This window comes from Corythoichthys intestinalis, chromosome 1, assembly GCF_030265065.1.
Source record: "Corythoichthys intestinalis isolate RoL2023-P3 chromosome 1, ASM3026506v1, whole genome shotgun sequence".
NCBI classification, from domain to species: domain Eukaryota; kingdom Metazoa; phylum Chordata; class Actinopteri; order Syngnathiformes; family Syngnathidae; genus Corythoichthys; species Corythoichthys intestinalis.
Window position 1 is genome coordinate 5,831,576 of NC_080395.1, and position 26,257 is coordinate 5,857,832.

Consider the following 26,257-nt stretch of genomic DNA (forward strand, 5'->3'; position numbering starts at 1 on the left):
TTGGCCATGATTTGGACACTTAGTGGAATCTTATGAGTCAGATTGATCCTGTTCAGTTGGATTTCCAGGTGGACAACTGCCACTGCCACCTGAACAATTGTCTGGGTCCTCATCATTAGACATTTTGGACACTCGAGTCAAACTGCCTCTCCGTCATCCAACATCTGTAGGACCATTTCAGCTGTAGATCTAGCAGCTATGACATTTTGGATAAGGAAACATAAGACTAGTGTTTTCAATAGATCAATATGTAGCTGTATAAATAAATACACACTATACTATATGTACAGTAATGTTAGCCAACCTAGGCTAGGTTCGATTCGATTTTTTCGTGTTTTTCCGACTCGACTGAACAGGAAAAGTCGTATAAAAGTGGACCATTTCAAATTTGAACAAGGTCACTTTCGTAAGTGGTTAAATACCCATCCGGGCCACATTTTTCTAGAATGTGGCTGCGGTCCTAACTGTCAAGTCCCCCATATTGGAATTCATGCAGCAATTAACATCAGCAAAGAGGAAGAGAGACTGGTTGCTATGGTAGCGGTGCAGCTTTGCATTAGTGTTAGCGCCTAGCTTGAAGGAGGCTTTTGAGGAAGGAGCGGGCTTGACAACAGTCATAAAAAAATAAAATGGGTTGAGGATAAGCCTGACAATGCTCGGTTTTCTCTCTACTCCAGTGCTCCTGCGCACGAGCACATGTGTGATACTATAACAGGCTCAATGGACAAAGGCAGTCTGAACAGGTACGCAAAAAAAGCAGATGTGACAAAAAATTGGAATTGTGCATTAGGACCTACGGTATGAACCTAGCGTAGTTAGCTAGCTAGTTATGAAGTAGATTAATTTGTTGATAAAATAATAACAAAAAGAGTCATGAAAGACACACACACAAAATACTATATGAACATAATACTTAAAGTACACGTATCAGCTCTTGCTGTGTAAAATAATCTTCTTAAGGAATGTCATGTTTTACATACCGAGTCTGTGTGGTCCACGGTAAATTTATTCCTGACAGCCAAAGTTGATAACAATGAAAGATTCCCATTGGATTCCATGGAAAATGCATGTGGGTCATTTTTGACCCGCTCGTGGAAGCTTAGGGTAGTAATACAAAAATGCCAATTTCTTCAAATGTGTAAAAAAATCATAAAAAATTTGAATGGCATTATATCAAAAACATGTTTTTTTGACGAATACTTGGAATATGAATTGATAACAATTTTTCATTCTGAAGATATTTCAAGAAAACAACCTCACCGGGTCATTTTTGACCCACTTATGCATCTAAGGGTAAAGCAGCGTTTAGCAACCTTTTTGGTGTGGAGTTCCACTTTGAAAATTTCCTGTCAATCAGTGTGCCACACCAAAATTAATGACGCAAATCCAAATGTTTATATCCAACAGAGTGTAATTCTACTCCAAAGAAAACAACACAGATATACAGTGCCCTCCATAATTATTGGCACCCCTGGTTAAGATGTGTTTTTTACCTTCTAATATATATATTTTTAATTCAAATAATATGTGACCATAATGGGAAAAAAAGAGAAAAATCCAACCTTCAATACAAGTGCATTTATTCAGTGGGGAAAAAATCCCACATAAAGAAATAATTATTTAACATCAAATAATGTGTGTCACAATCATTAGCACCGCTGGTGTTAATACTTTGTACAACCCCCTTTTACCAACAAAACAAGGTCTGGGGACTGAGATGGCCATGGGAGGAGCTCGATTTTGTGTCTGGTGAACCATTTCTGTGTAGATTTGGCCATATGTTTAGGGTTATTGTCTTGCTGAAAGACCCAGTGACGACCCATCATCAGCTTTCGGGCAGAGGGCAATAGTCTTTGATTTAAAATGACCTGGTATTTCAAAGCATTCATGATGTCATGCACTCTAACAAGGTTCCCAGAGCCTTTGGAAGCGAAACGGCCCCACAGCATCACTGACCCACCCCCATACGCACAAAGCACACGGTCCCAGTTGTGCTTTGGTCAGATGAGACCAAGATTGAGCTTTTTGGCAACAAACACTCTAAGTTGGTCTGGCATGCCATGAAAGATGCGCATGCTGAAAAGCACCTCATACCCACTGTGAAGTATGGGGGTGGGTCAGTGATGCTGTGGGACTGTTTTGCTTCCAAAAGCCCTGGGAACCTTGTTAGGGTGCATGGCATCATGAAAGCTTTGAAATACCAGGACATTTTAAATCAAAATCTGTTGCCCTCTGCCTGAAAGCTGAAGATGGGTCGTCACTGGGTCTTTCAGCAAGACAGTGACCCTAAACATATGGCCAAATCAACTCTTACATTTTGTCTTGTTCACTAGCAACTTAAACAGTGAATTCTATGCATAATTTTAGATTTTATATTACAAATATAAAAGATGCCTACCTTAAACCCCCGCTAACTCCAAAATTAAGCCTAATGTAAAAAATTCTTAACTTCCCTTCGAAATAACGACCTAGCCGTTAAAATCTTGTCTATAAAAGTTGAAAAGCAATAAAACAACAAAAATGAATTAAATGAACAAAAATCCTACAACGTACAGTTGATGATGAAGTGTGTCCAAACTTTTGACTTTTGTTTCAGTCTTCAACATGCCTCTCCCCCCAGTCCCACAAATGTAAAACTCCGCCTATGATTACAAACTCTAACTATAAAATGTACATAATTACACATATTATAAAGGCTGGCTACAAACTGTAGACGTGCTGGCTGTCTCGTTACCTGTCGGCTTTGTTTCAAGTTTTTTTTTTGTTTCGCGACGTGTTGTGCTGTATTTCCAAGTGCTTCCATGTTGAATTGGCTGTCGAGTATATAGCGGTCGACAGTCTTTCTTAGCCAGCGCAGTTTGCAACGCACTGAGATATTTTTGTCATCTTTACTGGACGGGTATGTGAAGTGATGGCTGTATCTCCAGTGAGCAAATGCAGCCGTTTGTTGTATCTCTCCGGCTCCTTAACTGTTAGCATCCTGATAGGTAGCCAGGCTATGCTGTTGACCGTCTGAGGTTGCCAGGCTATGCTGTTGACCGCCGTGGCAGACGGCGCACACACAGCATGGTAATACACGTGACACGTTTTTTTTCCGATGAGTGTGATGTCACTCCCAAACTAGGCATGTGCCGGTTACCTTCACGGTTTACCATGCTATGAAAACGTCGCGGTTACAAAAGCACTAAAATTTTCCGTCATACAGTAGTACGTATTCGTTATTTTTCACGTGTCAAAAATGCAGCCAGAAGTGGCTTGGTGCGGCAGCGCTTACTCCTTCCCCTGTTTGATGCTGCGTGTGTCAGTGACGCTATTCCAGCAAACCCAAAAACAAACACTCCAAACACAAGGCGTACTTTTCGTGAATTTATGGACACCTCAAATCATGGTAACTGATATATACAAAATGAATACATTTAAAACGTTGTCCAATCGTATTTTTCCACGTGTAAGTAGCTTATACAGTTTAGCCTAATGAAAAAGTTCGCCAAAAACAACACACATTTTCCTTTCAAATTCAATACACAAAGTTACTAAAAACTTACAAAGACAAATGTTAGGCTAGGCTTAGCTAGGAGAGCAACTTCATTGAGGTTAATCACAGCCACAAGTTTGAATGGTGGGGGTGGGAGATAGTGTCAAAGATCGCTAATTGCGACAGATAATCTTGTCCTAAGCAAAAATTCTCAGGTCTCACTCCCATTTTTTTTTTAGATGAATGCATTTGCCAGCATATTAAATTTGGTGAGTAATGTTTTCAATCGTTTTCATATTTTGCTGTATGACAAAGTTACTGCCGTTGGTTGCAGCTTGCGTTGAACACTGCCAGAGCTAGCCAAATCTCCGGTGAAAAAATAGCTCCCGTTAAGTTAGCATCAAGCTTGTGTATTTAACGGTAATATAAAAGCAGTGTTGTCAGTAAAGCGTTACTGAGTAATGCGTGAGTGTAATCTGATTACTTTCTGTCAGTAAAGAGCAATCTAACTTGTTCATTTTTCTAAATCAGTAATCTGATTAAAGTTAATTTTAATTATTATTATTATTATTATACTTTTAATAATTTTGTTAATGCCCCATAATGTATGTAGAATGAAGAATACTGTAGTCATGGGAGTGACATCACGTCATTTTCTAATCGGGGATGGAAAAAAAACGGGTCACGTGTATTACCATGATGCGTGAGCCGTGAGCACTGGGAGTTTGCGGCCAAAACAACATAGCCTTGCTACCTCGCCAGGATGCAATGAAAGAGGGATAGACTACAAATGGCTGCATTTGCTCACTGGAAACACAGCCATTACTTCACATTTCTGTCCAGTAAAGATGACAAAAATATCTTTGCGCTGGCTCAAAAAGACTGTCGACCGCTAAAAGCATCCAATTCAAGCACCACTTGGAATTACAGCACATTTAACAAGACAGCCAGTACTTTTTGACACAGCTCGTGCTCAATCCTCGGTTCAAGCTCAGTTGTTGAAGGTTTTGAAAGGTTTTTAAAAAATTCTAAATACCCATCATGCCTCCTCAGCTGTAGTTTTGGCTAAGCAAAGCAAAGGGCTGTCTCTGAGGTGCTATAGTCACATGATCTGTTCAAAAATAATTTGGAAATACTTTGAAGGATTCTTGTTCATTTCATTCACTTTTGTTGTTTGTTTTATTGCTCTAAAACCTTTACAGACAACATTTTAATGGCCATATTGAATGGTCTTTATTTTAAAGGGGAAGTTCAGAATTTTTTACATTAGGCTTAATCTTTGAGTTAGCCGGGGTTTTATTAGTCGTTGGAATTGATTTGAACAAATTCTGTGCAGTTTGCCAGTTATTTGTTAGTTTCAGGGCTCCGGAGTGGCTAAGCTAGCGCGAGTCAATGGTGGTTGAGATCAACTCCTTCTACTTATTTAACCCCCGCTAACGCGAATATTAAGCCTTATGTGAAAAATTCAAATTGTCAATTTCGCCTCATGTAGGAAGTTTCGCCAATAGAGGACATTTTGGCAGAACGCCGGAACATATTTCCTCCACACCCTTCTCACCTTTTTAACCCCTGACCCATTTTCATGCCTGATTCTTCATTCTACGTACAGTATGAGGCAACAACAAAATAGTAACGCACAGGCAGTGAGGCAACTAACATTAATCAGATTACTGGCTTGGAAAAACAAACGCGTTAGATTGCTCGTTACTGAAAACAATCAGATTACAGTAACGCGTTACTGACAACACTGGCGGCGGCGCATGGCATGTCACGTGAATGACACAAAACACGGCTCGGACGCCATCTGAACAGTATGCGCACGATTTTAAAAAAACAAAAAAAACGCGCGCAACCATTAAATGTAGAGCTGAAACGAATACTCGAGCAACTCGAGTAACTCGAGTTTAAAAACTGATCCGAGTAATTTTATTCACCTCGAGTAAACGTTTATTTTGACAGCTCTAAGCGTCACGTTTTGCGCGACTACTTTTAATGCAGGACAACGCGCTGATGTCACGTGCGTAGAGGAAGAAGCCAAAAAAAAAACTTACTGCAGCCGACAGCCGCTACAAACCGACGTTGCTAAATACTAGCCCGCACGATGCTACGTTGGTAGCAGGTAGCGTCTGATGAGTCTCATAGAGATCACATGTATGTTGAACTAGATGCGAAATGACAGACTCGGCCACGTCTGGGCAGCGTTAGTAAACAGCCGCCATCTTAAAGCAGTAGAGCGCTAAGCGCTAATAAATAAGATTAATGTTACTGTCACTAGCTCACGTAAAGTTAGCCCTGCGGAGGGCTAGGTTTCTATTAATTATAACCACTGTCGATGTGTGGCTAACGTGTCTTACATACAGGCTTTAACATAACAGCGTTGTGGAGTGATGAGGGTGTGAAATAAAAACTCAATAATGCTAACTATCAATTTTAACTCAGTAGTCATTGCTGGATAAAACACCAAGTTGCACGGGTCCCTAATGTGCTCCAATACAGCCTGCATCATACATTTATTTTGAAGACTGCAAAAACTCAAAATCCTATCAGGACTTACAGTTTAGACTAACTTAAAACTTAACTAGAACTTAAAAATGGCTTGACACAAATAGAAATTCAATTGAAACCCGAGGGAAAAAAGCCTAACTTTTAAGTGATGTGTGTTATCAAGCGTAACGGCATTTTTAGGAATATATGTATATATATATTCATTCATTCATTTTCCATGCCGCTTTTTCCTCACGAGGGTCGCGGAGGTGCTGGAGCCTATCCCAGCTAACTCCGGGCAGTAGGCAGGGGACACCCTGAACTGGTTGCCAGCCAATCGCAGGGCACATGGAGACATACAACCATTCACGCACACACTCATACATACGGACAATTTAGAGCAGGGGTGTCCAAACTTTTTGCAAAGCGGGCCAGATTTGGTGTGGTAAAAATGTGGGGGGCCAACCTTGGCTGACGTCCTTTACGTAGAACAATATATTTAAGCAAAGTTTGGCAAGCCGTTCTGTTTGTCACATTTGCTTTATTATAGGGCTGCAGCTATCGAACAATTTAGTAGTTGATTAATCGATGGACTAGTTAGTTCGAATTATCAAGTAATCGGATAAGGAACATGAAAAAGAGCTGAGCTGAGCCTGAAACAATATATATATATATATATTTTTTTTTTAATGAGGATCTGTGTACAACAAAAGAACAATTGGCTAACTTGGACAGAAAAAGTTTGCTAGCTTAAATGCTATAAAATGCTCGTTTTTGTTGTTGTTGTTTTTTTATAATGCTCTTAACAAGTGGTTCAGACACATATTCCCACACAAAGGCTAAATATACCAACAAACTAAATTAAGAATGCATTAAAAAAACATTCGCTCAAACAAAAACTCAGCTTATGTTGGTCTTAACAGGGAGGAGTTGGATTCAGCCATGTGAAAAGAGGCAGACCAGAGGCCAGTGTATCCACCCTCGTCAGTAAAATTAAATGCAAACACTTTTAAAATCAACCATTACAATGTCACTTCAATTAAACGAATACTCGAAGCAACAAAATTTAGTTCGAATATTTTTTTCTAGTCGAATACTCGAGTTAATTGATTATTCGTTGCAGCACGTAGTTTTTTTTTTTTTTTTTTTTTTTTTTAATAATTTCAACAATTTGCAACTAGCCTTTGTGGCGTTCTCTTTCGACTCTCGGGCTCTGGCGAAATACTGCTGCTGTGAAATTAAAACTAGCTTCAAGTTGCTTCAATTTCTCGCTACATATCTACCCTGTAATCTTGTTGTACATGTCAGCGTGTCTTGTTTGGTAATATCGCCTCATATTGAACTCTTTAAAAACAGCGACTGTGTCTTTGCAAATGAGGCAGACACAGTTGTTGCTTATTTTAGTGACGAAATGGTCCAGTTTCCACCTATCCTTTTTTTTTTTGTTGATTGTCGCCATTTTAGAAAATTGGGAGTAAAGGGTCACATGTGGTAATGTTGCTTAGAGTGCTGCTCCCTTTTAGTGGGTAAATGAGGAGCAGCATTTAGTGTGTAAGCTACTTCATATGCTTGTAGCAGTACTGCTGACCAATTTATTAAGTCTGTGTGCGGGCCAGACGTTATTGATTTCATGACAGAGGCTGGGGGCCAGACGAAATCTGACCACGGGCCGCATTTGGCCCCCGGGCCGGACTTTGGCCATGTCTGATTTAGAGTGTTCAATCAGCCTACCATGCATGTTTTTGGGATGTGGGAGGAAACCGGAGTTCCCGGAGGAAACCCGGATTGAACCCTTGATCTCAGAACTGTGAGGCGGACGTGCCAACCACTCAGCCACCATGCGGCAATATATTTATTTATTTATTTATTTAATTAAGTAAGATCCAAAGGTTTTTTTGAGTGGAAGCAGTGAATTAGTCTTTTTTTTTTTTTTTAAATTGTAGTTACATCAGAGATGCAATTTTGGCTGTTTTCAAAATTATACATCGAAAATAAAGACATTGATTGACTGAAAATGGTTCAAGATTAGATGAAATGTCTTGTTTTCTCATGTATATTTATAATTGCTCTTCACCCAAAAATATATTCGTTTTATCCGATTACTCGATTTATCGATAGAATTTCAGTCAATTACTCGATTACTATAATATTCGATAGCTGCAGCCCTAATTAAATGTCTCGCGATGTGAACTTATGACAGAAATGATGGCGCGTTTCCGTCTCGTCAGATGTAAACTGCCAACCTTTTCGTCATGTCATTGTCAGGAATGCGGGCAGGCAGGTGTGTGTGGACCCAAACGCAGGAAAAGTGAAGCGGGGCATAAAAGGCGGTGCAAAAATGATTTAATTAAGGCCGACAGAAAAAACAAAGTACAAACCAAAACTGAGGTGATCCCAAAAAACACAGTAGCAAACAAAACTCAGGTCACTAACAAAAGGCTTGATATCAAAAAGTTACGTCGAGGAACACAAGGACTTGGACAGAGAAAACTTGAATACTGATGAGCACATGGGCATTGACATAGACTTTGACGATGACACAACAAGGAGTAAAAAGAAACTGGGTGCTGATATACACACACATGCAGACAAGGGGTAACGAGACAAGGAAGAGCTGGGTAATACAGGAGGACTCACTAGGAGCAGGCACGACAGGTGAAATCAATGGGTAATCACAGGGACAAGTCACACTAAGAAAAAACCTACACACAACCTAACAGTCATTGAGATTTGCTTTTTTTGTATGTGTGTCGGCTTGTTTTGCATCTTGAAATAAAATCTATTCTTATTACTCAAGGCCATCAGACGTTATGTTTCGCTCGTTCTCACCTTTTCCTCCTGCCTGTGCGCTCCAGCCTATCTGCTTGTGCCCTGGACATCGGCAGTTGTCACCTACTGGCTTCCGTTCTCAGCTCTCCATCAAACCTGAGGCATTTGGACCTGAGCGATAACCTTGGTGTGTCGGACGAGGGGGTGGAGATCCTCTCGAAAGGACTAGCCAGCCCACATTGCATCTTAAAAGTCCTCAAGTAAGGAGGTCCTCCAGTTCGTATTCTTCCATTGAGCCACTTGAGTAATCAATAGAATCACTGCTGGTAATTAGCAAAGGGAAAGTTAAGACAAAAAAGTTACTTTCAGAAGAACCTTCATAACTTTAGCCAGACAGTTATCTCATTTGTTGCAGCCTGTCCTCCTGTGGGATCACCAGGAAAGGATGCATTTCATTGGCCGAGGCTCTCAAGTTAAACCCCTCACATCTTCAAGAGCTGGACCTTTCCCAGAACTCTCTGTGGGGTGAGGGGATGGAGATCCTCTCAAAAGGACTGGTCAGCCCACACTGCATCTTAAAAGTCCTCGAGTAAGGAGCTACTCCTGTTCATAATTTTCTGTGTCTCCGGTCGACCAATCAATAGAATCACTGCTGTTATGAGCAAAGGGAAGTATTAAGTCATCGACTAATGTCCATGTTGACGACATCCAAAACAAATAAAGACTACGTAACAGCCAGCACATGAGCGTTCCCGTTGGTGACATCATCACTAGAAAATGAAATGCATAATATTGAGAAAATGACTGGTTTTCAGATTTGTCACTGGGTTTTGTGATTTGCTCTTTTTTGTTTAATTTCTTTGTCGTCGTATTTTACATCTTGAAATAAAATCTATGAATATTATTCAAGGCAGCATACTAAAGTCAGCAGGCATTGGGTTTGGCCCGCTTTCACAACTTCCTCCTGCCTGTGTTCTCCAGACTAAGTCATTGTCACCTGGACAAAGGAAGCTGTCGCCCGCTGGCTTCCATTCTCAGCTCTCCATCCAACCTGAGGCATCTGGACCTGAGCTGGAACGATCTGTCGGACAAGGGGGTTGAGATCCTCTCGAAAGGACTGGCCAGTCCACACTGCATCTTAGAGTCCCTCACGTAAGGAGCTCCTCCTGTTTGTAATCTTCCAGGTTCCCTTCCTCACTTCAGGCAGTTATCTCATTTGCTGCAGGCTGAACACCTGCGGCTTCACAGATCGAGGTTGCGTTTCATTGGCCGAGGCGGTCAAGTTAAACCCCTCCCATCTTCAAAAGCTGCACCTGTGGGGCAATAAAACAGGACAAGAAGGAAAGAGGGCCTTCTTGGACCTCCGAGAGGATCCCAGCTTCTGCCTGGAGATTGGCGGGTAACATGAAAACAAGATAGCTTTTCCGAGTGTTTATTCATCTTCAAATCCGATTTTTGTGTCTTTCTTCAGCTTTGAATTTTCAAACTATGAACAACATTTGATTTGACCTCAAGAGCACCGGGTGTCAGCGCTATGGGTAAAAGTGGCCTCGATCACCGAAATTGAGGAGCTTCGCCCGCAGGTGTCGGGTTCTAGACATCCAATCCATTTGGACTGGGACGGACTGACCAAAAGGATTAAGCACCGTCAACGGCAGCCAATGAATTCAATAAGTACCCTATAAAGGGTTAAGTAATGTTTTTCACAAATTAAAAAAGTCCCACGTACACTAGAAATTGTTTTGCTCATTTTGACATCAATGTCATGATCATTTTCACTTCATGTCAAAAAAGATGATCTAATGTTGTTTTGTACAAGAACAACAGTATAACCGTAACCTGAAGTAAAAGTTTTTTTTTCTACTTTTTTCGTTTTGTTTGTGTGACGGCCATGGCCCTTTTATTATTGTTTTTTAAAATTCTGTCAGTCAGCTGATTGTCGCCTCCGCCAGCTGGCTGCCTCTCCTCACAACGTGACGTAAGCTGATCGACGCCGGATGGACAGACGACAACGCTGCCGCTGATTGGCCAGGAAAAAGGTTGCCAAGCTTGAAAAGTCAGAAGCTGTCAACTGACAGCTGAAGTCACATTTGACAGCATTCCTGCCGCGGTCCTCCTCGCCAGCTGTTTGCTCGCCATTCATTCTCGTGTGCATTTGATCGGTACTTTGTTTTCGGTGAGATCTTTTGTGTTTATTCGTTATTGTATTGTTTTTGTTCACGACTGTAAGTAAGAGCACTGAAGCAGTAGGAGTAAGCTGCCATTGCTGTTCAAGCCGCTTTCTCCTGTTTTGTTTAGAGTAGGAAGCTAGGGTAGTGTAGTGTAGTAGGGTAGTGGTTGTCTTTTTGTTCTTTCCTTTTTACGATCAGGGTTTAGTTGGTGGGTGGGGTTGAAGTCTAGATTCCTTTTGTTCGTTGTTTTGGCCTGGGTTTACCCTGAAGCCACGCTTCTTCCACATTTTGGATATATTGTTCATTGCGAGTTTGACTGTGTAAATAAATTTGTGCCACTTGTGTGGCTCGTTTTATGTTGGCGAGCCGTCCGTGGGACGTAACATAAAATTGGGGGCTCGTCTGGGAGTCGGACCCGGGACCTCTCGCAGTGATGGTACCCGTGCTCTTTTGGCCGTGGTGTTTTGTGTTCGCTTTTCATTTGTCACTTTTGACCTCGCACAGTGCTGTTCGCTTCCCGTTTGTCATATTTCAGGTTCCACAGTATTCTGTCCGCCATATTCGACATGGAGGAGTTTGCGCTTTTTCCGTCAATCGATAAATTGGATCGCTGCAGTAAAGCCGACCTTCTCTTGGTTGCGAACCTATTTGACATTCCCGTCCCTTAAAACGGGCGGAAGATAGAGATAAAGGCCTGTTTGTCAGAGCGTCTCGTGAAGATGGGTGTGGCTACGCCTGTTGAGGGGGAGGTGAGCGTGGCTGCTGCTGGCTCACGATCCCAAGCGGGCGCGGTTGACTTCACTGCACCCCCGCCGCCTTGTACTTGAGTGAATATTTTCAGATGACTACTTCTACTGAAGCAATATTATTTGGAAGCAGGATCTGTTGTAGGCAGATATGTAGGAGGGGGCAGTCAGAAATGTAGAGGGGGCATCATATGTACACATCATGCTCCAGCCACCCCGTGGCCAGTACTAACAGTAAGAGTTTACAGCGGCCCCTGAGTTGAACTCAACAATCAAGCATTGGTGAAAAACTCCAAAATCGCATCATCCACTTTGATGGCTCTTGAAATTGAGCCATAAAATTTCAAAAATATCACCCACCTCATTACATTGCTCATCTCCAGCTATTCCACTCACTATAACAGAGTTTGTAATAGATTATCTTTAAATAACATCCATTTCAAATAACTTGTGAAAATGAACAACGACAAAAACTCCTGGCTCCAGCATCATCACCTTGTCCAATGCAGATTCTTGACTCTTGACAAGGTGATGAAACTGGAACTTTTGTTAGGTGCCGTTCCAGTGAGATTTACCAAGATGACTGCCTGAAGAAAACATCAAAATTCCCTCAGTCCTTGATGATATGGGGCTGCATGTCAGGCAAAGGCATTGGGGAGATGGCTGTGGTTAAATCTTCAATGAATGCAAAAGTTTACATTGAAATTTTAGCTTTCTTATCTGTCAAGTTCAAAAATATCAAAAATAGATCCTTAAGTAGACATTTGTAAAATTACCCAGAAATAAGGAGAGAAGACACTTTTCTTGGCCAAGGAGAGCAAAATGTTACTCGTGAGTCACCAAAATTGATCTAAAGGAAAAAAAATCCTTGGTATTTAGGGGTTTGTCCTAAACAAAAATGGATGCCGCCCTGAGGGAAGGGAGAGCAAGCTGGAGACACCCATGTGGTTTTCGATTGGATATGTGTGTGCATGTAGGTGGAACTAAGTGAATACACGTGTGGAAGCAAGAGCTTATGTAAACAATCATGTAAACAGTCAAAATAATCCAGACACTTCAGTTATGCAACGCTGCGGCCATGGAAGATGTCCTCGGATGGAAAATTGTCCTCGAAGGTCTAGACGAAAGTCCAGACGCCAGGTGCTGAAGATGCCTCGGAAGGTCTAGTTACGCAATGATGCGGCCATGAAGCAAAACAGTTGTCATCTTGACCCTCTTTTACTCTTTGTAACACTTAAGCATTATACTACAACCTGGTATAGCAAGCAATAATCATTTACTGATTATATAAGTAAGAAAAATATGGCAATATGTATTATTTATGGTATATATGAGCACAAGCAAATATTCAATCAACCAACCAAGCAAATATTTAATCAAACCTCGATAATTACCTCAACAATTGAAAATATGTTCGTCATTTTCCAAGATGGCAATGCATCATGCCACAGATCTAAAACTGTTGAAGCATTCATTGGAGAAAGACTCATCCAGTCAATGTCATGGCCTGCAAATAGCCCAGATCTCAACCCTTGTGAAAACCTGTGGTGGAAATGGAAAAAAAAAAAAAGGTCCACAGCACGGCTCCAGCAAGGATGATCTGGCACTGCAATCAAAGAGAGTTGCCACCAAATTGATGATGAATACTCATAAGTGCCTCAGAGACTGCAAGATGTCAAAAACCAAAGGTGGCGCTACTAAATACTAGAGATGTGTTTTGATTTTTATTTCTTTGCTTGTTTCTCATGATTCCATATTTTTTTCCTCAGAATGGAGTGATTCCATATATATTTCCCTGCACTTGCTCATGTAACATTTACTGACCCCCACAATGTTTTTTTTTCCAATAAATTTCTTTTAGTGTTTCTGAATGCTAAAGAGTTGCACTTTTGAACTAATTATTTTTTTCAAGCTTTTTATCTGAGTTTGTTCTATATAATAAAATGTCTGCGTGAGTACTCGTCCGAGACTGGTGATTCCATACTTTTTGCTAGGGGTTGTAAAAAAGATGCACCGATACTAGTATTGGCGGGGCGGCCGATCCAGCATTAAAAGGGTGGCATCGGTACCAGCACGTACCAAAATAGGGTGCCGATACCATTTACCGGTTCAGTATTGTAACACTTGACCGCAGCCGCCTTTCTCATGGCGCTCACTACTACTGTGTTAAGTGATCTCACGTGATCACTTTGCATGCCAAGCAGCTTTCGCTATTGACCTGCTCCAGACCAATGAGAGCGGGCCAATAGCCGATCCTAACCAATGCCAGGGCAGCTTTTTCATTTGGAGGGAAAAGAAAAACTAGGAAAAGAAAATGTTGGTGGTCTGGAAATATTTCAGCATTCAATCTCCGTCAAGTACAATGGTGGAATGCAAGATTTAATTATGATAATAATAATACACGTGTAGAGCGCCGTAGAGCGAAACTGGATTGAAACTTTTCATAAATGTCATTGGTAAAATTCTGTTGTCCATTTAATGGCTGAAATGTGAACAGCATGGATAGTTAGCTCTGACTGGTTCAGATGCATGTTTTTTTCGGAACAACAAATTGGGGGAGGGGGGGGGACAAGCTTGATGAATTGATACAATAAAATAGGGCAATGCAAAGGAAAAATGATCGGATCTTCAGGGAAAGAAAGGAGTTGAAGAGGTTTATATTATAATTAGGGCTGTCATAATTACCGCGTTAATGCGCGGTAATTTTTAAATTAATCACGTTAAAATATTTGACGCAATTAACGCACATGTCCCGCTCAGACAGTATTCTGCCTTTTGGTAGGTTTTACAGCAAGGCTTTTTGTGCTGTCTAACAGCGAACTCTTGTGGTCGCTTTGCAAAATGGTTTATTGTTGTCTTGCCAGTTCAATATGGCTGCAGGACGTCTCGGGCTGACGCCTACGTTGTAATGTTGTGCTTATATGATCCTTGGACAAAATTTGTCCGTTAAGTATGGTTGTTGTAAATAATGCACATATTATGTTAGTAAGCGAAATGTTATATTTTTTGTATGAGACGCTTTTTGTTTATGTTTTGTGAACCTGTATAGCGTGCTAAGCTAACGTTGTTGCTAATGCAATGCTTGTGTACTTTTTTTTTTTGTAGTTTTACGACAGTCTAAAGAGGACAATGGTTTGAGGCCATTTGATTAAATCAGATGAAAAAGAAAAGTCTGATTATTATGGCGTCGTTCACTAGCTGTCTAGCTTTGGAAAAAGTAGACGCTTCGGAGTGAGGACAGCATAGACAGATTTAAATGACAGTAGAGTGAAATGCCCACTAGTCCTCATGTACCGTATGTTGAATGTATATATCCATCTTGTGTCATATCTTTCCATTCCAACAATTTATTTTACAGAATATATATATAATTTACAGAAAAATATGGCATATTTTATAAATGGTTTGAATTGCGATTGTGATTAATTACGATTAATTAATTTTTAAGCTGTAATTAACTCGATTAAAAATTGTAATTTGACAGCCCTAATTATTATATTTTTTTATTGTGTAGCGTGGTGCAGACAGACGTAATGCTCAAGTCTGTTGCCACACATTTATTTTATTACCCTTTTTCTTGTAAAAAATTAATTACTGTTGAGTTAATTATCGAGGGTTGATTGAATATTTTCTTGATTGAATATTTACTTGTGCTCATACATACCTAACACATAATACATATTGCCATATTTTTTCTTATTGATATAACCAGTAAATGATTATTGCTTGCTATACTAGGTTGTAGTATAATGTTTAAGTGTTACAAAGAGTAAAGAGGGTCGGGATGACAACTGCCTTGCTCCATAGCCGCAACATTGCGTAACTAGACCTTCTAGGACATCTTCAGCATCTTACGTCTAGACTTTCGAGGACAATTTTCCATTCGAGGACATCTTCCATGGCGTTGCATAACTGAAGTGTCTGGGTCATTTTGACCACTTTACCTGTGGCCTTGCTTACACACGTGTATTTAGTTAGTTCCACCTACATGCTCACACATAGCCAACCAAAATCACATGGGTGTCTCCAGCTTGCTTTCCCACTCCCTTTAGGGCGGCACCCTTCTGTGATAGGACAAACCCCTAATAAAAAGAGCAAGGAGGGTTTTTTCCTGAGATCAATTTTGGTGACTATACAGCGTAATCTAGCATTTCTCTGTCTAGTCCCTCTTTGCTCTCCTTGGCCAAGAAAACTGAGTGTCTTCTCTCCTTATTTTTGGTTAATTTTACAAATGTCTACCTAAGGGTCTATTTTTGAACTTGACAATTACCACCTGCTAACGCGATAAATTTGACATCCCTAGAACAGATAATACTTATGTGAATAAAAGGAAATATACTGTACATCTACATTACCCAAAAAGAGAGCGAAAACGTCCACATAATGGCACCGATTGCGATGATAGCGTTCAATGTGAGGAAGAGCAATCGATTGTGTTGGACCAATTTAAGCAGTGTCACGTGATGAGTCGTAGAGAGGAAGGAACATGCTTTCAAGTAAGCAGTTTAAAGCAGCATGCTTCCGTATCTTGGGCAGATAAAGCCAGCTGAGGTGCAAGTGAGACAGTTTTTTCAACAACAGCAGCCCAGCAGAAGATTACAGCAGCGTTACAAAGTTCAAAGACAAAGTCGTCCTGTCGTTGTCTCCTGCGCCAAGACTCGTCATTTGCCTGGCTTCAGGGTACGTGTTGGTTTATCGCACCATTATTAGTTAAAAAAAAAAAAAAAAAAAACTAGCTAAGTGGTTGGTAGTGCTGCAGTGAATGACTAAATATTCCTCTCTTGGACCAAAACTGGCAGAGGCTAAGCTGCTACAGGAAGACGAATTTTGGAAATCTTGTAATCCTTTGATTCTATGAGAACATAGGCCCGCAATAAATGTGGCACAAAGAGAAAGCTATAATTTCAGAAGGTAATGCTAACGTAACTATCATGCTGACTAGGCTACACCGAGCTAAGGTATGCACCGACGTCACAAAATCACGTGCTCGCTGTACGGTTCCGCCCCCTTGTCCGTCATTTTGTCTCTTTATTAGCATTGGTCTCAATTGATCCAGCAATTTAAAATGCATTTCATGGAAGACCCGGTGCTTTCGGATGCCGTAAACGCACTGGATGTGTTGCATAAAAGGCGTTATGTGGAAAAGCTTCGTTCTATACAGTTGCCAGATCCATATTTGATGCCCAAATCGATGTTTTTCGACCCATTGTCTTCGCCCTCTCTGCCTGACATCTGCTACGTTGATATTTACAATTATCTCGTCCACACAAAATCAGCCTATTTTCACGAAAAACTTTAAGAGCTTGGAGGCTTATAAATACTTCGTTGCTGGTTGGGTGAAACAGGTCCTCGTCCACGAAAATTCGGCAGGAATCTATCTTGTGCTTGGAAAGGTGAGTTACGAAATTTTCAATTCAAAATCTTTTGTTATTGCTAACATCCACTGTCAAGTCTAATGTATTTCATGTCGTTTGTCAATGGAGTTAGGGCTTTTAATGTTTATATGGTTTAGCGATAGCACTCTCACTACATACATACATGTATGTTGTCGGCGATTAGCTTAGCAATGATCTTAATTGTGGTTGTCAGCCCAAAACCCTCTAAATATATATTAAATGCATTTTACCAGATATAAAATGACTACTACATAATCTGTGGTAATCGTTTGGAGCCCAGTTTTCTCGTCGAATTGCAGCAGCCCATCTCGCTCTCTTCTCTCTGGGTCTCTCGGAATCCGGTAGAACTTCAAGTCTCTCCGTCTTCTCCGTCTATCTTCTCTGTTATTGCAACCGACCGCCACACACGCCTTCACCATTTTGATTATTAATGTTAACGAGCAGAAAAACACGTCGTAAATAGGAGGAATGTACGTAGCCGTAACAGGTTAACACTATGTGTTGACGGACAATTGGGCGGTACCATTCAGGAGAGCGGAGTTGTGACGTCACGTGGGTAGGGTCTATAGAGGAAGACAAACTTTAGAAATCTCAAATATTAGCTACGCCCGCAATAAATGTGGCAAAGAGAGCTAAAACTTCAGAGGCTAATGCTAAACAATGCTAATGTGCTAGCTCGGCTACACCTAGCTAAAGTTTGAGTGAACATGAAAGAGAACCTAAACTTTGACTACGTCAAGACTTCTACTCATCCATGCAGTTTGGCATCAGTATATGAGAAGCTGTTTTGCATTGTTTTAATTAAGAAAGTTGACTTTTGTAAAGAAGCACCTTTGGACTTATGATACAATGAGCCACTCAGCAGTTAACATAATGGAAGGAGGAAAGGAAGAAAGTCTTTTGACAAGTTTGGAACAAGGAAGGTCTCGTAGGCTAACTGAGAATGGATGAGAAGAAAAAAATGCAAAGAAGCATTTGATTGAGAAGACAAAGAATGAAAGATATGTCTAATCAAATGAATGTAATAGACGTTTTGATGACGGATGTACAAAACGTACATTTGGTGCACTATGGAATAGAAAATGAGTGTGTTGAGGAATTCAAATGTCTTTACAAAGAAATATTAAACCTCCTGTTTGAAGATGAACAATCGCTTGACCAACAGATCCGGCAAAATTTTTAAAGTCCCGCTCGTGCTGCCGCGTTATCAACACGTTTGATAGAAATATTGTCCGCTTTTTCTTTTGATCTGGTCTTAAAAATCGTTTACTTATTTATTGTGCATTCATGTGTGCAAAAACCAATTTTTTTACGGCGTGCAATTGTTCATCACAGATACCCAATCGTTTGTCACTTCGTTCACATGTTTACCAGGAGGAAGGATGGCTCTGGATAGTGAGCAGAAGAAGCTACTGTTGAAAACGCTGATGGATCTTGGGGAGGACAATTTCAAGCACTTCAAGTTCTACACGGACCTGCCTAAAAGGGTACGTAAAACCCCCCGCCGTGTGTACATTGCTGACAAGCTGGTGATCAAGCACGGCGAGAACACTCTGGATGAGACCATCAAGATTCTGGAGAAGATAGACAATGTTGAGATGTTGTGTCGCAACATGCTGGAAATAAGAGGTTAGTCCCCAAAGTAGCTTCTGGTGTTAGAACCACAGAGACTTGAAAAAGGTTAACCATGAGAAGAGGAAAAATGAGTTTTCCTGAAACCCTGACCCAGTCTGCATTCAATTCGGGTTGGACAGATTTGGTTGGACCTCCATTCTGAAACACTCACCCAGGTGCTCCCTGTACCCTGGAAAACAATTGGAGCATTATCAGTTTTCTGAAAAATTGCATGTTTTGCTTCTCAAACACATACTGCACAAAAGCCAGGTGGACTATGACTTGATGAAGAGCCTTCATCAAAAATGCTTCTTCTCTTTCTGGGTGTGACGTTTCTCTATTCATGTCTCTGGTGTCCATGTGCTCTAGGTTTGGCACAAGGGCGTTGTTTTTTGTACATACTGTAAGTTGGACGTCACCTATGGAGCCGCCGTCAGCCCCGACGAGCGACATGAGGTCCTTCAGATGGAGACGCGTGCTGCCGCGGCCAATGAGTCAATCCTGCCGTGCGACATCTTCAAAACCCATGACGGGAAGACCCGCCCGATACGAACACTTCTCACCATTGGCTTTAGAGGAATTGGGAAAACCTTCTTGGTTCAAAAGTTTGTGTGCGACTGGGCCAGCAGGAATACCAGTCAGGACATCCACTTCATATTTCCCTTCACCTTCAATCGAGCGAACCACTTTTGAAGTCAGCAGATTACTTTTCTAAATGTGATAGGTCATGTACTGTCTTCATCATAGAGGAAAAAAACTTAAGAGAATGTTTTTCATCATTTTGATGAGTTCTATGTAGGCGATAGAGATACTGTAAATTGGGATGCGTTTTTATTTGTTTTAAATAAAAACTGTCCAGATTTTGTGTTCAGTCTTGATATGAGGGTCAAATGTAGTATGATTTTTTTTTTTTTTAGACTATATTAATTTAAGTTAAACAAATGTAAATAAGTTGAGGCCAGTTAAAGTACTAATTTTATTTTGGCTGTATTTGATAAAAATGAGTTTGACAAACTCAATTTTATCATATTACAAGGAGTTACTTAGTTTGGGTTGGGGCTATATAAATTTAATGGATGGAAATCCTGCCCAAAATTAATTTGTGTTCATCCAATGAGTTATTTTTTTCAGTGATATAGCATATGAACAGAATTTTCTGTGGGCCTTGCAAAATCAGTCAAAATCCAGTTAAACGGCCGAGAGCGAAGGGGGGTGAAGATGGCTGGGACTGAATGAGTTAAATGCGATGGTTAACTTACTTATTTTCCCCCCTTCTGGCATTGGTTGCATACTATCCTCATTAGAATATGAAAACCTATAAATATTTGGGTGGTTTTATTCAAGCAGACACTTTTTTTTTCATCTGTTTGATTTTTACAAAGATCAGATCACATTTGATGGTGATTTTAAGCAGAAATGTGACAAATTCCAAAAGGTTCAGATACTTATTCATACTGTGTATCGCCTACTCAAATTTTTTATCGTGACAGGCCTACTGATATCAACAGGACATGTCCCTGAAATGTCCTCAAATCAACAATAAGTGACCTGAAAGAGCTGGTTCTATCACATCAATGTCCCACTTTAATTTCTCCAGAAATTGCAGGTTCTAGTTATGAACAGTGTTGCTTTATTATTGACAAACGTTTAGAGTAAGCATACAGTCAACTGCAATTATTGTTTAGTTTTTACACACACAATTAATTACCCTAATGCTGATTCAACAAAATATTCCACCGACATAACAGTGTATGTAAGACGGCGATGTCGAGCAAAACAAAAGAAGGCGCTTTTACATTGCCGTGGCATCATCGGGGCGGCTCGGCAGACAGTTCATTGCTTCGCCTTCCGATTTGTCTTCCCCTACCCGACGTCTGGGCTTGCCGCATGGCCTTCTCGAGCAGTACCAAATCAGTGTTCCCATAATAGCCAGCACGACCATCAGCCCCACCTGCAATCCCACGATACTGCCCGCACTCAAAGTGTGCCACAGGTAGAAAGGGTTGTCAAACGGGTAGCTCTCCTTCCGGTCCACCGGATTGGTGACGATGCACGAGAAGTTGGCGACCGCGCTGGTGGTCCGGTCGATCAGTTTCTCCCTTTCTCCAATTTGTGTTTCCCCTCCAGGTTGGGTTCTCCAAGAATAGTTGACGGGCCCCACGTCAGTAAGGCGTATGTCACAACGTAGCGTACAGTTGTCGGAGCGGGACGTGCACGCCAACGAGGTTACGTTCACTTGCGGCGTGTCCAGGCGGCGGATGAAGGTGGCTTCGAAGACTTGGTCCAGCTTCTCATTGTTGAGCAACAGCGTGTACCTGCCCACGTCTGTCGCAACCGCGTGCGAGATCTCTAGCACGCCGGTTTTCACATCCAGATTGGTTCGCCCTTTCATGTCTTTGCTGTAAGAAGGCAACTGGCATCGATCCCACTTGACCAAAAGAGTGTTGTTCCGCTTCCACTCTAGGCTCTCGAAATGTCCTGTAATTTCGGGCCGCAGTGTCAAGGACTGACCCTCGGTGAAGTAGACTGGCAATACCACGACATTGTCTGTGCTCCGATTGTTGCACTGGTAAAAAGGGTTGCCTATAGGGTCGCTCTGCTTCCAGTACACTGAGTTCGTAACAATGCAAGAGAAATTGGCGATAGTGCTGTTCATCTGGTCGATGCGTCTGTCCCATCCTCCTTTTTGCATTTCACCACCGGGTAAGGCTTGCCAATAAAATTGGACAACCCCCACCTCGGTAAGGCGTTTGCCACAATGTAGCATACAGTTGTCGGAACGGCACGTGCACAACAACGGGCTCACGTACACTTGCAGCTTGTGTGGGCGGCGGATGACGGTAGCTTCGAAGACTTGGTCCAGCTCCGCGTTGTTGAGCAACAGCGTGTACCTGCCCGCGTCCGACGCGACCGCATCCGAGATCTCCAGCACGCCGGTTTTCACATCCAGAGTGGTTCGCCTTTTCACATCTCTGCTGTAAAAAAACAATTGTCCTTTATCCCACTCAACCAAAGGGTCAAGGTTCCGCTTCCACTCCAGGGTCTCGATAGGATCTTTAATTCCGGGGCATAGTCTCAAGGACTGGCCCTCGGCAAAGTTGACTGGCAATACCACGAAATTGTCCGTGCTTCGATTGTCGCACTGGTAGAAAGGGTTGTCAATAGGGTCGCTCTCCTTCCGGTCCACCGGGTTCTTGATGACGCACGAGAAGTTGGCAAAGGCACTGTTCATCCGGTCAATGCGTTTGTCCAATCCTCCTTTTTGCATTTCACCTCCGGGTAAGGCTCTCCAAAAATAGTCGACGGGCCCCACGTCGGTAAGGCGTTTGCCGCAATGTAGCGTACAGTTGTCTGAACGGCAGCTGCACTTCAACGGACAAATGTGAACTACCGGTGCGTCTATGCGGCGGATGAAGATAGCTTCAAAGACTTGGTCCAGCTCCACGTTGTTGAGTAACAGTGTGTACCTGCCCGCGTCCGACGGAACCGCATCCGAGATCTCCAGCGTGCCGTTTTTCACATGAAGAGTGGTTCGCCTTTTCACGTCTTTACTGTCAAAAAGAAAACTTCCGTCCCACTCGACCAAAAAAGTGTGGTTCCGCTTCCACTCTAGGCTCTTGACTTGTCCTGTAATTTTAGGCCGCAGTGTCAAGGACTCGCCCTCGGTGAAGTAAACTGAGTCCCAGGCGGCAGAGCGCACAAGCAATAAAATCAGAGCAAAACAAACTTGTCGCTTCATGCTCGCTCTCGGTGAAGTAGACTTGCAATCTCACGATACTGTCCGCGCTCAAAGTATGCCACGGGTAGAAAGGTTTGGCGATAGGGCCGCGCTCCTTGTCCAATGCACAAGAAGCCGGCGACTGCACTGGTCGTCTAGTCGATGAGTTTGTCCTTTTCTTCTCTTTGCGTTTCTGTTTCAGGTAGGGCTCTCCAATAGTCGACGGGCCCCGCATCAGTAAGGCTATGTCGCAATTTAGCGTGGGAGCTGTCGGAATGTACACGCCAACGGTCTCACGTGCATTTCCGGCATGTCCAACTGCTTTCGTCCCACTCGACCGAAAAAGCATGGTTCTGCTTCCACTGCAGCCCCTCGACGGGCTCCGTAATTTCAGTCTGCAGTCTATCCCAGATGACAGAGCGCACTAGCGATAAAATCAGGGCAAAACAAACTTGTCGCTTCATGTTTGATTACCTTGCAGATTTAAAAGAACTCAAGATAAAGTGTACTTCGTCAGTCCTAACCGTTTGAAGGCATCGAATCGAAAGCGGGGAGGATGCACTGCAGTCAGCCAGCGGGCGTTGCAGTTCATGTGGTGAAACACGGACCTTAAAATGAGGGCACCCGCATTTTTCAAGCATTACGGTCATTCATTTCAAAACATTCAGACAAGAGTGGCAGTTTACTGTCGTGTGCGAAAATGGGTGTGACAAAATATCAAAAAGGTGATATACCGTGATACTTTGTAGCCCAAAAGGCTATCGATATGCTTCCGCAGTGAAAAGATGTATTGTTTTAAAAAGGTGTCACAGTTTTTCTCAAATGGCGTTATTATTGGAATTAAAATCATATTTTGAGACGATTCGACTATATACAACAATTTGGCAAAATGCAGATGATGAGAAATGAGTCTTTAAATCCAGTGTTGTCACAGATTACTTAAAAAAAATAATGTAATTACTGATTACACCTCAAAAAAGTAATCTAGTTACTTTAACAATTAATTTATTATCAAAGTTACTAAGTTACTTTAAAAGTAACTTATCAGTTACTTTTTACCAATTTTTCTCCTTTTGCAACATAAAAATGACAACAAAAAAATGTCATCGCATGTAATTGAATTTTTAATTTAAGGCTTAATCTTTGAGTTAGCGGGGGTTTAATTAGCTGATGGAGTTGATTTTAACCACCATTGACTCGCGCTAGTTTAGCTACCCCGGAGCCCTGAAACTCACAAATAACTGACAAACGGCACGGAATTTGTTCAAATCAACTCCAACGACTATATAAACCCCCGCTAACTCCAAGATAAAGCCTCATGTCAAAAATTCTGAACTTCCCCTTTAAAATAACCTAGCTGTTAAAATATTGTCTATAAAAGTTGTAAAGCAATAAAACCAACAACAAAAATTAATGAAATGAACAAGAATCCTACAACGTATTTCATAATGGGTCAAAATCATTTTTCGAGCACATCATGTGACGAGCACCTAAGAAACTAGCTTTTGCTTTGCTAAGCCAAAACTACACCTGTGGAGGCAAGATGGGTATTTAGAATTTTGGTAAACCTAAGCTTTCAAGCGCAACCAACAACAACTGAGCTTGAACAGTTTTATATATACGTATGTATATATACAGTATTAGCCAAAAGTTTGGCGACACCTCAAAGGTGGATACTTTGAAAAATGTACAATATAAAACCTGTTTTCAGTTATTTCACTTGTTTGCCATTCCACATGTTCGTTCATAGTTTTGATGTATTCAGAGAGGATTTACAATAGTAATGAAAATATATCAAACGTAAAAATCTTTAGGTGTGTTCAAACTTTTGACTTATGTTTCAGTCATCAACATTTATTGCCCCCAGCCCCAGAAAAGTAAAACTCCGCCTACGGTTACAAACACTGACAATAAAATGTGCATAAAGGCTGGTTACAAACTGTAGAAGTGCTGACTGTCTTGTACCTGTAGGCTTTGTTTCGAGTTTTGTAGCGTTGTCCTATAATTCCAAGTGCCTCCTTGTTGAATTGGATGTAGAGTTTTTAGCGGCCGACAGTCTTTTTCAGCCAGCGTAAACTTTGCAACGCACGGAGATATTTTTGTCATCTTTACTGGACAGAAATGTGAAGTAATGGCTGTATTTCCAGTGAGCAAAGGCATCCATTTGCGGTATATATCCTGCCTTTCACTGTTAGTCTCGCTGAATCGTCAGAATGCTGTTGTTGACTGCTGTGGCAGACAGCCTCAAACAGCATCGTAATACACGTGACCCGTTTTTTTCCCCCCCGATGACGTACATGACTACAGTATTCTTCATTCTATATACACTATGAAGCAAAAACAAAATAATAACGCACAGGCACTAGGGAAACTAACTTTAATCGGATTACTGGCTTGGAAAAATGAACGCGTTAGATTATCCGTTACTGAAGAAAGTAATCAGATTACAGTAACGCGTTACTGACAACACTTTAAATCTGCCGTTTAGCTCCTCCTGTCATTATAGCGCTCTGGCCCCTCCATCTGGGTGATGACGTCAGTGGATTAGCAATTTCAGCGGCTTTAGAATTGAGGAATAAGAATGGAGGAATAGAATACAATTAGCATGGAGGAGAAAGATCCAGAATGACAAAAGGCGACAGATAGCCGGCCGATAGCAGACTGCAAAATTTCATCATCGATCTTTCCAACATTTTTACAGGATATTCTTTGTATCTTAAGTATTTACCCCCAATTGCTAAATAAATTATATGGTATTGAAAAATTACAGTCTTGTGCTAAATGCAATATGAAATATTAAAAATACATTTATTCAGTATGACAGGGCTAAATTACTGCATGATGGTCAAAACTGCTGATTTCTTAAACCTCTGAAATGATATTTTATGCCACCGGAGTTAATCCGGATCTTGTTATTTCCCGCAGCGACTTGGAGACTTAGAGCTAGGCTACATGCTAATCTGAACCGAGCGGCTCTTCCAAGTCTCTTCCTCGCCTTTCGAACTCGAAAAATCACGCAAAACTACCCCGACTCATGTCACACACAGCGGCGGTGATGATTGCCTTCACCAATCGGCCAGCCCGATTGGCGAGCAAGTTTCGGCTTGTCGTTCCCCTGCTGTGGCCCCAGCAGGCAGGAAGTGCTCGTTGTTGGGGACGAGCAGGGGAATGAACACCAAAAATGATGCATTCTCGGTGGCCAAACCGGCCGACGTCGGAGCGCGTGGCTGCCCGAGCCCAAGTTTAGTATAGCGTTCTCTAGGCGGGCACGTGAAGAGGGCTGAAGGGGATGGAAGTCTCGGCACAATCAAGAACCGGAGACGAGAGCGGGGTGCTCCCCGGACCCAACCTGAGGATAGCGCTCTATAGGTGGGGACGCGAAGAGGGCCAAGGGGGTGGAAGTCTCGACAGAGTTGAGAACCGGAGACGGGGGCGCCCGGGCTCGGGCAGCCACGCGCTCTCGTCCTACATCAGCCAGCGACCATGTTGTGCAACAAAGCGACGGTCGTCAGCCGAGGGAGGTGGCCACTCAATTCAGTTCAATTCTATTTTATTTGTATAGCCCTATATCACAACAAGGTTGTCTCAAAGGGCTTTGCAGAGGCAATATGATACACAGTCAGAAACAGCAGATGAAATAAATAGAAATGGTATAAGTAAAGGTCAAGTCCTGGACATCCCCCATCCTTTGACCCTCCATGTCGGCAAGGAAAAACTCCAGCCCTCTCGGTGGACAGGGAGCATTGTCACCCACAAAATGCAAGCCACCTCCTTATTAAAGATCGCACTATTTGACATTATATAAAACATGTAGCTTACCCACTTCGTCGTCCGTCCATTGGTTCCCCGGTTGCCCACTCTTCACGGTGAGGGAGTAAGGGAGA

The 26,257-nt window shown here is 41.9% G+C and overlaps 2 protein-coding genes across 5 annotated transcripts in view; one reads left to right on the forward strand and one right to left on the reverse strand.

The window, feature by feature from the left end:
* LOC130907507 (NACHT, LRR and PYD domains-containing protein 12-like) overlaps positions 1-10,591 on the forward strand; it is a 36,245-nt gene extending 25,654 nt beyond the window's left edge. For 3 of the 4 annotated variants that reach the window (XM_057822896.1, XM_057822812.1, XM_057822721.1), the window contains 5 exons: positions 8,815-8,988; positions 9,144-9,317; positions 9,710-9,880; positions 9,954-10,127; positions 10,200-10,591. In XM_057822896.1, coding sequence (XP_057678879.1) covers positions 8,815-8,988; positions 9,144-9,317; positions 9,710-9,880; positions 9,954-10,127; positions 10,200-10,236 — 730 coding nt within the window. In that variant the 3' untranslated portion in view covers positions 10,237-10,591. The remainder of the gene's footprint in view (positions 1-8,814; positions 8,989-9,143; positions 9,318-9,709; positions 9,881-9,953; positions 10,128-10,199) is intronic. The other variant, XM_057822980.1, reaches the window with a different exon arrangement.
* A 9,439-nt stretch (positions 10,592-20,030) lies between these two features.
* Positions 20,031-22,791, reverse strand: LOC130909495 (uncharacterized). The gene has a single exon (XM_057826088.1). It carries the CDS (start codon positions 22,392-22,394, stop codon positions 20,448-20,450), a length of 1,947 nt encoding a protein of 648 aa, XP_057682071.1. The 5' UTR covers positions 22,395-22,791; the 3' UTR covers positions 20,031-20,447.
* Between the last annotated feature and the right edge of the window lie 3,466 nt (positions 22,792-26,257).